This window comes from Syzygium oleosum, unplaced genomic scaffold (assembly GCF_021117445.2).
Source record: "Syzygium oleosum isolate NSW1041296 unplaced genomic scaffold, Sole_v2.1 Sole_v2.04, whole genome shotgun sequence".
Lineage (NCBI taxonomy): Eukaryota > Viridiplantae > Streptophyta > Magnoliopsida > Myrtales > Myrtaceae > Syzygium > Syzygium oleosum.
The window spans coordinates 1,221,260-1,235,384 of NW_026607488.1; the positions used below are offsets into that span (position 1 = coordinate 1,221,260).

At 41.0% G+C, this 14,125-nt stretch overlaps 2 protein-coding genes across 3 annotated transcripts; one reads left to right on the forward strand and one right to left on the reverse strand.

Annotated features, from left to right (window-relative positions):
- The first annotated feature begins 278 nt into the window (after positions 1-278).
- On the forward strand, positions 279-4,801 carry LOC115684521 (protein PLASTID MOVEMENT IMPAIRED 1-RELATED 1). Of its 2 annotated transcripts, XR_008816364.1 has the most exons (4): positions 279-412; positions 881-3,165; positions 3,250-4,631; positions 4,767-4,801. XR_008816364.1 is itself a non-coding variant. In XM_030609268.2 (3 exons), the coding sequence occupies exons 2-3, from the start codon at positions 881-883 to the stop codon at positions 4,409-4,411; spliced, it is 3,447 nt and encodes a 1,148-aa protein (XP_030465128.2). In that variant the 5' UTR covers positions 279-412; the 3' UTR covers positions 4,412-4,801. The 2 variants fall into 2 exon arrangements, 1 of the variants encoding a protein (XP_030465128.2); XM_030609268.2 differs by having other exon boundaries at positions 3,250-4,801.
- A 731-nt stretch (positions 4,802-5,532) lies between these two features.
- On the reverse strand, positions 5,533-11,031 carry LOC115684522 (ankyrin repeat-containing protein ITN1-like). The gene is made up of 4 exons (XM_030609269.2): positions 10,651-11,031; positions 9,805-10,161; positions 9,226-9,591; positions 5,533-6,206 (listed from the first exon to the last, which is right to left on the reverse strand). Exons 1-4 carry the CDS (start codon positions 10,912-10,914, stop codon positions 5,667-5,669), a joined length of 1,527 nt encoding a protein of 508 aa, XP_030465129.2. The 5' UTR covers positions 10,915-11,031; the 3' UTR covers positions 5,533-5,666.
- Positions 11,032-14,125: the final 3,094 nt, after the last annotated feature.

Here is a 14,125-nt window from a genome sequence, read left to right on the forward strand (position 1 = left end):
TTAATCAGTCTATCATGGGAAAAAAAGAGAGAGTAAATCTTGATAACTCGATGAGACTATCCTACACATGGGTAGAGTAGAATTATTGATGAATCAACCATTTCAAAATTTCCTTTTTGTGAAGTAGAAGAATCAGACCCCCCCAAAAAAACAGAAGAAAGAATTTGGGGGCCCAAGTTGCAATTTCTTGCAAACACAGGGGCACAAAGGAAAAACCCCACCACGTGAGTTTTGAAAGCCGCCTGCCTTGACGAGCCTGCTGCCTGCGTGCAGATGTAGTTGGTTTGAAACGCGGGCAAGCGGCAATTCAGACCGGCGGAGAAGTTCAGAGAGAGAGAGAGAGAGAGAGAGCGAGAGCGAGCGAGCGAGCTGGCGGAACATATGCTCTCAGACATCATAAACTTTCTGTCTTGTAAGAATTTCTGCATCTTCTTACCCCTTTGAATTTCAGCTTGTTACATGATAGATGAACCTCCTTGTTTTTTTCTTTCGATTGTCTGTTTCATTGGGGGTTCTTGAAATCCGATTGAAATTTTTGAAATGAAAAAGGGGGGGACGTAACGTGGGGAAATTGATAGGAAAGCCGTCTTTTTGTCTACTGGGTCTTCATTTGATAATCAGGTTCGAGTCCCAAATGATTTTTCGTATTTAGTTCGATGTGGGTATACTCTGAGTTGAGGCGCATGTGGAGTTTCTTCCTCTTTGATGCCGTAATTGGGTTCAATTTGTTGCATCGGCTGTTATCATTTGGGAGAGAGAGAACCTAGGGAGAGTTTTTGGAGTTGTCCGAGGTTTTTCTTAGTTTGAGATGGATTCTGGATTGTGGGTTTTGGTCGATTTGGTGATTCGCCTGATCTCGATGTGTTTGTTTTGCGAGAAGATGATGTTGTCTAAAACTGAAGCTGGAAAGAAGATTGATCCGGATTCGAGTAGCGGGAAGTTGTTGCAGGAGATCGAAGCTATAAGCAAAGCCCTTTATTTGGACAAGAACCATTCGGGGAGTTTGATTTCTGCAGCCAGTAGTAGATCCAAGTCTGTGGGCAAAACCCCTTTGCCCGATCCCAAATCGAAGGTCAAGCATGGCAATGAAGACCAGACACAGAAGGAAAAGAAGTCCATTTGGAATTGGAAGGGTTTCAAAGCCTTTTCTCACATCCGGAACCGGAGGTTCAACTGTTGTTTTACCCTTCTAGTCCATTCCGTTGAGGGCTTGCCCTCGAGTTTCGATGACCTTAACCTGTGTGTGCACTGGAAGAGGCGAGATGGTGGTTTGGTGACTCGGCCTGCGAAGGTTTTTCAGGGAATAGCTGAATTTGGGGAGAACTTGATGCATACTTGTTGGGTTTATGGCAGCAGGAGTGGACCCCATCATTCAGCAAAGTATGAGGCTAAGCATTTCTTGCTTTATGCAGCTGTTCATGGTTCTCCTGAACTTGATTTGGGAAAACACCGTGTTGACCTCACGAGGTTGCTGCCTCTTACTTTGGAAGAGCTGGAGGAGGACAAGAGTTCGGGCAAATGGACTACGAGTTACAAATTATCAGGAAAGGCTAAAGGAGCTTCACTGAATGTTAGTTTTGGGTATGCGGTGATTGGGGACAGTGCAAGTGCACACGGGGTTAGGTGGAATGTTCCTGAGGTTTTGAGCCTGAATGAGAACAATTCGAAGCTGGCTGCGAGATCTGGTAGAGGCAATGGTGGGAATGCTATACGGCGCAGTGAAAGTCTTCCTAGTCAGTCTAATCAACCATCTGATGTGCCGTCTCGCTATGTGGAGGATATAAAAGACCTACATGAGGTTTTGCCAGTATCCAAGTCGGAGCTTGCAAGTTCAGTTGATACACTATACCATAAGTTCGATGAGGAGAAGTCAGATTTTAAGGTCGACTACAAACCTGAGTTCGATGTTTTCACAGAAGAAAATGAACCTGTTAAAACAGCTTCTCAGTATATGTCTGACAAAGCTAAACAAGATGGTGAAAACGAGTGTGAGGTGAATGAATTTTCTGTAATTGAGCAGGGTGTAGAACTATCCTCAAAAGGGCAGGCGATATCCGAGGAAGCTATCACAAAGGAAGCCGATGTTTCTACCGCAGACAGTCATGGTGTGCCTGAAGTTAATTCCAATTTAACTTTGCCTATTGAGGGGGACGCTGAAGCTTCCTCTAGGGCTGAGGAAATGGGAAGTTGTAAAGATGAAGTTGTTATTCGTGACTGCCATACCAAAGTGGATGAGTTGGGTAGCAAAGAATCACTAATGAAAGAACTAGAGTCGGCTTTGAATAACGTGTCAGATTTAGAAGTGGCTGCGCTGGATTCTCCTGAAGATCAAGAGGATAACCTTGACACTAAAGCGAATTATAAAATGAACAGAAAGGGGAGGTCACTTAGCTTCGATGATGTTGCTGATTCCGTGGCCTGTGAATTCTTGGATATGTTGGGAATAGAGCACAGCCCTTTTGGCTTGAGTTCAGAAAGTGAGCCAGAATCTCCAAGAGAGCGTCTTTTGAGGCAGTTTGAGAGGGAAGCTCTAGCTGGTGGTGGTTGTTCCTTATTTGGGTTTGACGTAGGCGATGAGGACTTTGCTGAACAAGGCAATGACGCTGCTAATGTGCCAGGCGGGGGGAATATATCTGAGGATTTTGAACTTCAGTCGCTAATTCAAGCTGCCGAAGAGGAGCATCAGGTGGCAAACCATGCTAACAAAACAAAAGCAAAAATGTTGGAAGACCTTGAGACAGAAGCTTTGATGCGTGAGTGGGGTTTGAATGAAAAGTCCTTTCAGTCTTCTCCACCTAGCCACTCTGGTGGGTTTGGCAGTCCAATTCATCTTCCTCCTGAAGAATTCCTGGAGCTACTGCCTCTTGGAGAGGGGTTAGGGCCGTATCTCCAGACGAAAAATGGAGGCTTTTTGCGGTCAATGAATCCCTCACTTTTCAGGAATGCCAAAAGCGGCGGGAGCTTGGTTATGCAAGCTTCTAGTCCAGTTGTAGTACCCGCGGAAATGGGCTCTAGTATAATGGAAATATTGCAGGGTCTGGCTTCTGTTGGAATTGAAAAGCTCTCCATGCAGGCGAACAAGCTAATGCCCTTGGAAGATGTAACTGGAAAGACAATGCAACAAGTCGCATGGGAAGCCTCACCTTCTCTTGAAGGAGTTGAAAGGTTTGTGACAGCTTTTTTGAACATCTTGTCTTTTATAGTTTTTGTAAAAGATATTAATTCTACAAAATTTCTTCCTTGGTGCAGGCAATGTCTTTTGAATGACAGTTTAGCAAAGGAGCAAGATTTGACTTGCCGACAAATCAGAAACACAGAAGCATCATTCAATTCTAGGGCTAGTAAGTATGGTCAAAATGCAGCTGGCAAAGATGTTGGCTCTGAGTATGTATCTTTAGAGGATCTGGCTCCTTTGGCTATGGATAAGATTGAAGCACTGTCAATTGAGGGGTTGAGGATACACTCTGGCATGTCAGACGAGGATGCACCTTCAAATATCAGTGCACAATCAATTGGAGACGTCTCGACTCTACAGGGCAAGGGTGTGGATATCAGTGGGTCGCTGGGTCTGGAGGGAACTGGTGGATTGCAGCTGTTGGATATAAAGGAAAGTAGCGACGACAAAGATGAAGGGTTGATGAGCCTATCCCTAAGTCTTGATGAATGGATGAGGTTGGACTCTGGTGAACTTGATGACGGAGATCAAATTAGTGAGCGAACTTCTAAAATTCTTGCCGCGCATCATGCCAACTCCTTGGACTGGATGCGTGGAGGGTCAAAGGGGGAGAGAAGGCGGGGCAAGGGCTCTGGTAGGAAGTGTGGTCTTTTGGGGAATAATTTCACAGTTGCATTGATGGTGCAACTACGGGATCCTTTGCGGAATTATGAACCAGTCGGTGCACCAATGCTTGCGCTGATTCAGGTCGAGAGAGTGTTCGTTCCACCAAAGCCAAGGATATACCTCAAGGTTTCCGAATTAAAAAATGACGATGAAGAGGATGAGTCTGAGTCCAAAAAGAAGGAAGAAATTAAGGAGGGGACAGAAGAAACGAAACCTGAGGTGGAAGAAATTCCCCAGTATAAGATTACTGAAGTCCATGTTGCTGGTCTCAAGACTGATCCTGGGAAGAGAAAGCTCTGGGGAAGCACAAACCAGCAACAATCTGGTTCCCGTTGGTTGGCCGCTAATGGAATGGGAAAGAGCAATAAGCATCCGTTTCTGAAGTCAAAGATTGCTTCTTCTAAATCTACTGCTCCAGCAACAACTAAGGCACAACCTGGTGACACATTGTGGAGCATCTCATCCCGTGTTCATGGAACAGGTGCTAAATGGAAGGAATTGGCGACTCTTAACCCACACATACGCAACCCCAATATTATTCTCCCAAACGAAACCATCAGGCTGCGTTAAGTTGAGGGTGCGAAATTGTCGCGACCTCCCCGAATGCTTGGGCCATCAGAGATTTGGTTTGCCAAGATGGGTTGAGTGAAGTTGATGAGCTGCATTAGTTATGGGCTAGCTGATCGAAACCACACATTGTGGTTGTCTAAGACAGATGGGAATGCTGGCTTCTGCCTGTGAGAACTCTCTGACCTTCCAATTGTTATGGACTGATTATCACCAGTCTAAGGTACAGAAGATCTGTTTTTGCGAATGTTTTCATCTCTCTGTTCTTTCCATCGTCTGTAATCAGTTTGCATATGAACAGTAAATTTTTGTGTTTTCTTTGGGATGACATGTTACCATTCCTTTGTCTTGTGATTAGGAACAACAGATCAGTCCATGAGATTTTAGGTTCCATTTCTACCTTCTCCCTCCTCTACTTGTCTATATAAAGAAAAAAAGATCCTTTGGCCAGCGGTTATTAAATCAGACCTTTTTTGTTGTTTTAGAAGAAGCACACGTTAGGGAATCTGGTATGCGAACATAACATATGAAACCAATGCTGCTTCGATTCCGAAGCTTGAGGATAGGTTTGCACGGCCTGCGGACAAGAACGAGTGTGTTCTGTGAAGTCTGTATCACTTCATTAAGATGAAGCAGGTAAAGATAGTGTAGGAAGTTCATATGGATGTGGTCACTGCATTTTCCTTGGTGCCATGGGGTTGAAAATCGATTAGACACAGAGGCTCACTAGCTTTGATTACATGGCTTTTGGACATCCATCAACATGGGAGAAGAATATAAAGGAAACAGAAAAGAAATGTTGATGCTTTTGAGGTAGGTGGGTTTGGTTGGTTGGTGTATTTGGAAAGAGACGTGAAGCTGCGTGGGCTTAATCGTAGAATTGCTCAACCTATACTAGTAGCATCAGGTCAGACTGAGATTAGAACCTTGAAGGAAGACTTATCTGACAATTCTGATAGTAAGAAAAAAAAAAGGAGCTCCCAATCTTGCATTTACCTACTAATTCCCAGTATATACGGAAGGAATAAATCAAGTTACTTCGCAGCCAGGCCTTCCCATTCTCTTTAGAAAGATTCGGCTACGTGTGCTAGATATTCCGAATGAGGAGGCTCAAGAACGATAAGTTTGGTTTAGTAGTCTCATTAAATGTTTCACATAACTAGTGGTACTCGAATGACATTATGACGTAGGGATTAAGTTTTATAGAATACAGGTATCGAAACTATGTAGTAATACTTTATCCCACCATATAAATACACTAGATCTTATAAAAGGTCCTAGATCTGCACCGACTCAGAAACCCTGATATCTTTTCTTTGAGCTCTTGCGGATTTTTCACAATCCGGAGGACAATCCTGAGGAACCGAACGGTGTGAACTAGCAGAACACCCGATAAAACGCCGAGCCAAACATACATGGCGTTGCCAACCACTTTTATGATTGGCCTCAGCTCTTCAGGATGCCGGTCCTGGAGAAATGAGATGGCCCTCATGGACTCAAGGTAAGTGAGTGCCATGAATGTGATGGTCGCCCACGATGTGGCCATCAGAATCCACACTAAGATCTTCTTCTTTAAGGGCAAGCCACTTACGAGCAAGAAGACTGTGCTAAGAGATGCAACCAAGGAGACTGTGTTGTATGTCCAGAACTTTTGGTAACCGTATGGATTGTTTGCGGCCATTATCGATGTTCCTGCCCAGTATGTGACGCCGCCTATATTTTTATCTTCGTCCCACACGCCGCCGGGAGGGCTAAGGCCAGCTTGGTAAGCCATGGCTGCGATCACCGTCGCAGCTATCTGTCATGATGCGAAAGGTAAGTTTAGATTGTGAATGAAGAAATACTTTGGCAATGTATTATCTTGTATCGACAACAAGAAAACTTTGAAGATTTCCACTTGCTGAAAAGTTTGCAAGGAGAACCGCAAATCCCAACGGATTACCAAAACTTTATGATGATTTTTCACTAGAAAAGTGGTACTCCAAGAGCAACACGTGTCCCCTTAATTTTCTAACTTTCCCCTTCATTTACTAAACTTTTTCTGTGAATGTTGCTTTGTTACGTCTAATATTTACATGAATATAGTGAGATACACAACAAATAGTGACATTAGGCGTGGTGATGAAATCTGGGGTGACCTCTTTTTAAGAAATAGTGTTTCACTCATATTTGTATATATGAAGATCATTGAATTAAAATCAGTCATTCCAACGAATACATAAATTCAATTGATTGCTTTTCATTTATATTATATAAATGCAAGAAAATTGTAGTGAGCTCTCTTCAGAAATAATAGTGCATTTATATCTATACTAGCAAATATATACACGCGTTATGTGTATGCACCGAATTGACATACAAAAAATTAAGCAAAACTACCTCGTTAGAAAACTTTAATGTAAAGAAATTGTTGTTTGATTACACAAAGAAGAGACATAATAAAATATAGGGATAAGTGCACTACAAGTCCTAAAACTTGTCACAAAAGTGTATTTGAGTCCTAAAACTTGCAAAAAGTTCATTTGAGTCCTAAAACTTGTCAAAATGATTCATTTGAGTCCTAAAGTTAACACCGTTAGATTTACTAACGGAAAACGCTGACGTGTCATTTTTAATTATTTTTCTTGAGACACGTGGTGCCACGTCAGCAAAAATAAAAATAAAAATAGAAAAAGTTGTAAAAAAACAAAAAAAAACCAAAAAAAGAAAAAAAAAAAACAGAACTGGCGGTGGCAAAGCCCGGCGGCCACCGCTGGTGGCCGCCACCACAGCCACCGGGAAGGACCGGCGGAGGTCGCCGGCCCTTGCCGGGGACTCGCCCGGGGCCGGCGAGGGTCGCCGGGCTTCGGGAAGGCCCAGCGACCTCCGCCGGCCCCGTGCGAGTCCCAGCGAGGGCCGGCGACCTCGATCTGGGGAGGCGCGACCTCGCCCTAGATCCGAGCGAGGGTCGCCGGCCTCGCTGGGACTCGCCGGGCCGGCGAGGGTCGCCGGGCTTCGGGAAGGCCCGGCGACCTCCGCCGGTCCTTCCGTGGCGTGGCGACGGCCACCCCGGCTCGTTTTTTTTTTTTTTTTTTTTTTTTTTTTACAGCTTTTTCTATTTTTATTTTTATTTTTGCCGACGTGGCACCACGTGTCTCAAGAAAAATAATTAAAAATGACACGTCAGCGCCACGTCAGCGTTTTTCGTTAGTAAATCTAACTGTGTTAACTTTAGGACTCAAATGAACCATTTTGACAAGTTTTAGAACTCAAATGAACTTTTTGCAAGTTTTAGACTCAAATGCACTTTTGTGATAAGTTTTAGGACTTGTAGTGCACTTGTCCCTAAAATATATATGTACGTGAAAATTTAAAAATATTCCATAATTTGAACTTTTCTCGAGAAGATTGTTATAAGATAGAAACAATTTAAATCTTCATAATGAAAAGTGTGAAAAGTAAAGCTCACTGACTGATTTACATATTTATCCATGGATAAGTATATGTAAAATAAGTAATTGAAGATTTTGAGAAAAACAAAAGGTTGTGACGTTTAAAAATCTTATTTACTTTATATGACATTACAGATGTTCACAGGAAAACACCAAACTGTTTCATCACTTTTAGATTATATAAATTACCTTTCATTTCATTTCATTTCATTTCTTATAATCAATAAATTTATATCTCTTTCACTAGTTTCTCAAATTACCTCACTTTCTCTATGTTATGCCACCTATTGTAGATAACTATTCATTTTCTCTGTATGCAAAACCATCTAGTCACGCTCACGTGCTACCCGCGTGATGTGTAGACTCAAATTCGATTTTAAACTTAAATCAATCAGTTATGAGCTAAGATGATAAATATAGTTATAATCTTTGTGAAATATAGTCATAATCATTGTGAAAAGTTGGGGAAAATTACCAAAAAAGTCTTTAAACCTATAACAATTGTGCCAATTCAGTCCTAAACCTTTTTTTTTGGGCCAATTTAGTCCTAAATCTTTTGCAATTGTGTCAATTCAGTCCATCCGGCCACTTTTGGCCGGCCGGCGCTGACGTGGACGCTGGCCGGTGCCGACCGTCCGGCCGACACTGACGTGGTAATTTTTAAATATTTTTTTTTTCGCTTTTTTTTATACTTTTTTTTCTCTCTTTATTTTTTTTTTCCTATCTTCTTCTCCAGTCGTCGGTCCGCCGAACAGCGACCGGCCAACGGTTGAGGCCAGCGAGGTGGAACTCGCTGACCATGGGCGAGGTTGAGCCTCGCCATGGCCGGGCGAGCTCGTCCTCGCCCAACGACGGCGAGGGTGGATCTGGCGAGACCTCGCCGTCAGTGGGCAAGGTCAAGCCTCGCCATAACCGGGCGAGCTCGACCTCGCCTAGCAACAGCGAGGGTGGATCTGGCGAGACCTCGCCGTCGCTAGGGCGAGGTCTTACTAGGTCTGGGTGGCCTTACTAGTGCCGGCAAGGGCCAGCCTCGCCATGGCCGGAGAGTTCCACCTCGCCAGTCTCAGCCTCTGGCCGGTCACCGGACTGGCGACCGGGGAAGAAGATAGGAAAAAAAAAAAGAAAGAGAGAAAAAATGTCAAAAAAATAAAAAAAATATTAAAAAATTACCACATCAGTGCTGGCCAGCCAAAAGTGGCCGGATGGACTGAATTGGCACAATTGCAAAATATTTAGGACTGAATTGGCAAAAAAAAAAGGTTTAGGACTGAATTGGCACAATTGCAATAGGTTTTTGACTTTTTTGGTAATTTTCCCGAAAAGTTACCACACACTTCTAACAATCACCAGCAAATGCTACTTTAACATATCTATACAAAGCATTACCATCAGAGAATCGCGCTTCTTCTTGATCCATTTCTCGTGGGTGTCTTCCTTCTGCTTCCTGATTTCACCTGTCAAAGACCGTGCCAGCACCGCCTTCACCGGAGGAGTATTGGCGGAGGGAAGTGCTAAAGATGCGAGTTCAATGTCAACAGTTGAATTTTTCTCATCTGTACCATCAACTGCTTGGTGAGTTGTTGATGCAGGGAATATTGTGGCTCTTACAGCTCCAGCATGCACCAGCAATTCTCTCAATTCCATTACTTTGAGGTCCCTTGGAAAGTGATCCACTATGTCCAGAGCAGTGAAGCCATTTCTATTCACTGTGTTCACTTCCACTTCACTTCTTTGAAGCAGATATTTCATGGTCTGCACAAAATACGAGCATTCTTATCGATGGTAAAAGAAATAAGAAACAGAGATATTTCTTACAATTGTCTTCAATCAGTATATTTTCATGCAGAAACCTTAAGTCCACACAAAAATGAGAATGAGCCAAAATTTATCTACACAAAATGTTCAATTGGAGTCCAATGTCTGTGGTCATGACAATTTGTAAGCAATTCGAAGCAAAAAGAGTACCTCTATTTGCTTGTTTGCAGTGGCCAAATGCAAAATTGTATTACCCTCGTCATCTTGAGCATTCAACAAATCACCATCTCTCACCATCTCCACCAAAACTTTCAGAGTCTCCAAACGATTATGCCTCGCTCCCAGATGGAGGACGGTTTGGCCGTGGCTCAGCCTGCATATGGCTGCCTCCGGTCTTGCCTTGACCAGCTCTCTCACGACGTCACTTCGGCCCTTCATCACCGCTAGATGAAGTGGGGTCCTCCCATCTTCATCGAGGACAAGGCATGCGACGGGGTCTGATTGTGACAGTTCCCTCGCTATTTCCACGTACCCATTCGCAGATGCCAAGTGAAGAGGCGTACGTCCCTGCAAAAGTAAAGTGTTTGGCTAGGGAGCATTCTTAATGAAGGACACCTTGAATGGAAAATTTTCATGTTCAAATGATTTATAGATATCGCACTTTCAAATCACATATACCCCGCGTGTCCTTAAGATTATTCAGGCTGAATTAACCAGGAAATCTATGGTTTGATTTCTGTCTGAATATTCTTAATTCCATACGATTTATGTTTGGATTGATTTCCCACAGATCATGAAAACTGGAAAACAAAATACTACGTTACAGGTACTAAATCTTATTAGACAAGCAATAAATTATTTGTCTGATCTCTATAGCCACAAGCCATCGAAGTATAGTTAACAGTTCACGTTAAACATGGCTAAAAGCCTGAAAGTTGTAAAACCCGAACCAAAACAGCTGTGATTCCGTTGATTATCTGGTTTGAGAGGATAACTGGGTTCAATTTGATCTGAGAAAAGGATATCAAACAAACACAACAAGGTCTTTTAATTTACCTGCGAGTCCAACTCCATAGTCAAGTCCTGTTTATGAGCCAAAAGAGCCTTGGCAAAGTGTACATGACCGAGCATGCAGGCCAAATGCAACGGTGTCTCATCGAAGCAAGTGACCGAAGTCCGAGCCAGGATGAGTCGGTCTTCCTGCAGCAAATGAGCCAACGACTCGACACACCCGGCGAGCGATGCTTCATAGAGCCTCCTCTCTCGGTGTCTTCTTTCAGATGCTAGGGAAGCTTGTTGACTTGATGACTGCGATGACATCCTGCTTCTCGGGCTTGTGATTGATTTCGTAAACTTGTGGGTGAATTCAAAATCGCTCGGGTTGATCCCTTGAAGTGAGTCCTTTTACATTCCTCTCATGAGTGGTGTTTCTTTAATCTTTCGTCAACATGGAATCTTTTTTGAATGAATATATTTCTATGTAAAAATAGTACATTTTGTCAAAGTCTTCAAAGTCTTTTTTTAATATTGATTTTCAGTCCATTTCTTTGGGCCCAAAATGGAGGAAAGATACTAGTCGCTATCGTATCGTACAAGATTGTGAAAAATATCTCATTTTGGTTTGTGAAGAAAACATAATTTGCATCTCAAGGAAAATAATACACATAAAATTAACCTCTTATATTTGGGTCATATGAAAATTACATCCCCCTTATTCACGGGGAAAAATTACTAACAACTGGAGTCCGGATTAGGTTGGAATGTGTTTGATCTGGATTGATTGGATCGGGTATGAGTCTCTAAAATTGTATCATATGAAAATGGATTAATATCGGTTAAATGGATCGACTTGGGTTGGATCTCTTTTGATCCATCCAAACCCGACCCTATCCTACTCACCCGTCTGATAAGTTTTCTCTCATGTGAGCCTTCTGCGTTCCCTTTTACTTAGGTATCCTTTTGCACTGATCATCTCAACCAAATCTCCACCTTGGCTAACCCAAGTTTGATTGGAACACAACAGGCCAGCCAAACTTAGGAGGAAGATCCACACATGTTGGGTCCAACGTATCCAAACCATAAGGTCTCATATCATTTGTTGGGAGGTGCAGCGGAAGCCTGATGGGGTTAGTCCGAGATAGTCAACATATTCAGTTAAATCCACATACACTTAAAAATATAAGACAATGAGTTATAAGCTAACTAGGATAATATTAATTGCTCAACTTTACACCACAGTGCAGATTTGGGACTTCTTTTGAATAACACCCTCACACGCGCACTTCAATTTAGATCCATATAACTGTGGCACCAAAATGGAGATGAATATCCTTTTTTTTTTTTTTTCCTTTTATCAATTCATCCTATGTATCTTGCTCTTATATAGTCACATTAATAATACTTTCTCAAGTGTGAAGCTTATGAATAAGTATGGAAGTGTGTTAATATCTTATCTAGGCATGTAAACAATGCTCCAACTTTTCTATTATAATGAGATATGTGCATTAGAAATCCTAAAACTTGTCACGAAAGGCAACGCGACTCTTCCTCAATCGCTTTGGATTGGTTGAGCTTAGCAAGAACACACTATCTGTCACCTTGATTGGGAGTAAATTTTGAGATTCCTTCCTTGACATTTTCCCCCAATGCCAATCTACACATGTTTGGCTTAGCTCGTCCAAACGATCGGCTTTGATACTATGTTTTGGGAGGCACAGTATAAGTTCGATACCTTCACTTAGGGAGATTGTTAAGAGAGAGCTCCCGTCTAAGTCTATCAACATATTCAGTTAGATTCATTTTCACTAAAAAACTTGCCAATGAGTTATAGTCAACCTAGCGTAACATTAATTACTCCATTTTATATCATATTCATGACACGAGATTTCTTTTGCATGGCATCCTCACATTCGCACCTGGACGATAATAACCAATAGCGAATGTGGGAAACTATACTGACATACGTACGCGATGTCAGAGGGCTTTTCCTGATGAACTAGAGATTCCAAATTACAAGTGGACCATCTGTACATCTTTGTTTATTCAGTCAAAAGCTCATAACTCAATTCTCCGTCTGCTGATTGATCTAATGGGGACCCATACAACTGTGGCACCAAAAAGGAGATATATATATATATATATATATATATATATATATATATATATATATATATTCTATTATAATTTTGTTAAAACATTGACCTTAAGTCAAGTGAGGTCGAAAGAAGTAGACAACTAATAAGCCAGTAAGCATGACTAACAGCTGTAAAGCTTCATGATATCCTAAATGGGAATGCAAAGACCCAGGATGTGACAAATCATTATGTGTTTAATAAATTTACCTCGGTCATTTCATTATGTTTTGTTTTGGAGTAGAAAGGAGACTGGGATAATCTGTACATCTTTGTTTATTCAGTCAAAAGCTCATAACCAAATTCTCCGTCTGCTGATTAATCTAATGTGGACCCAAACAACTGTGGCACCAAAAAGGAGATATATATAATATTCCATCATAATTTTGTTAAAACATTGACCTTAATTCAAGTGAGGTTGAAAGAAGTAGACAACCACTAAGCCAATATTATCTGCTAAGCATGACTAACAGCAGTAAAGCTTCATGAGATCCTAAATGGGAGTGCAAAGACCAGGTAAAAGACTTGGTGGTGAGACCCACTTAAAAAAGAAAAAGGAAAAAGAAGAGGAAGGGTTTGTTTGGCAACTGACCAAATAGTGAAAATTTCTGTTCTTTTGTTCTCAGAATCAGTTTTGGAACAGAAATCCGTTTGTTAAATTTTTTGATTCTGGGCACAAATTCTTGCAAATTTATGCCCAGAATCAGTTTTGGAGCAGAATCAAGAATAAAAAAAAAAGTATCTTTTTGATTCTGGGAACAAAAGTGAGAATGAATTTTTTTTCTTCTTCTTTTTCTTGATTTTTAATGTAGCTTCTAATGTCCGGCGCGAGGGCCACCCTCGCCGTATCTGGCGAGATTAAAATATTTTAATAAAAAAATATTATTAATAAAAAATATTATTAATAATAAAATATTTTACCGGCCATGAAACAAAAAAAATTATTTTACCAACCATGGCCAGCGACTAGGCCATGAAAAAAAACATATTATTAATAAAAAAAATATTTTATCGGCCATGGCCAAAAAAAAGGAAAAAAATATTTTAATAAAAAATATTATTAATAAAAAAATGTTAATAAAAAAAATATTTTACAGGCCATGGTAAAAAAAATATTTTATCGGCCATGGCGAAAAAAAATAAATTTTTTTTTTCAATAAAAATATTATTAATAAAAAAATATTATTAAATTTTTTTTACCGGCCATGGCCAAAAAAATAAAAAAATATTATTAATAAAATTTTTTTACCGGCAATGGCCAAAAATAATACAAAAATTATTTTTAATAAAAGTATTATTAATAAAGAAATTTTTACCTGCCATGGCCAAAAAAATAAAAAAATTATTTTTAATAAAAGTATTATTAATTAAAAAATATTTTACCGGCCATGGCCAAGAAG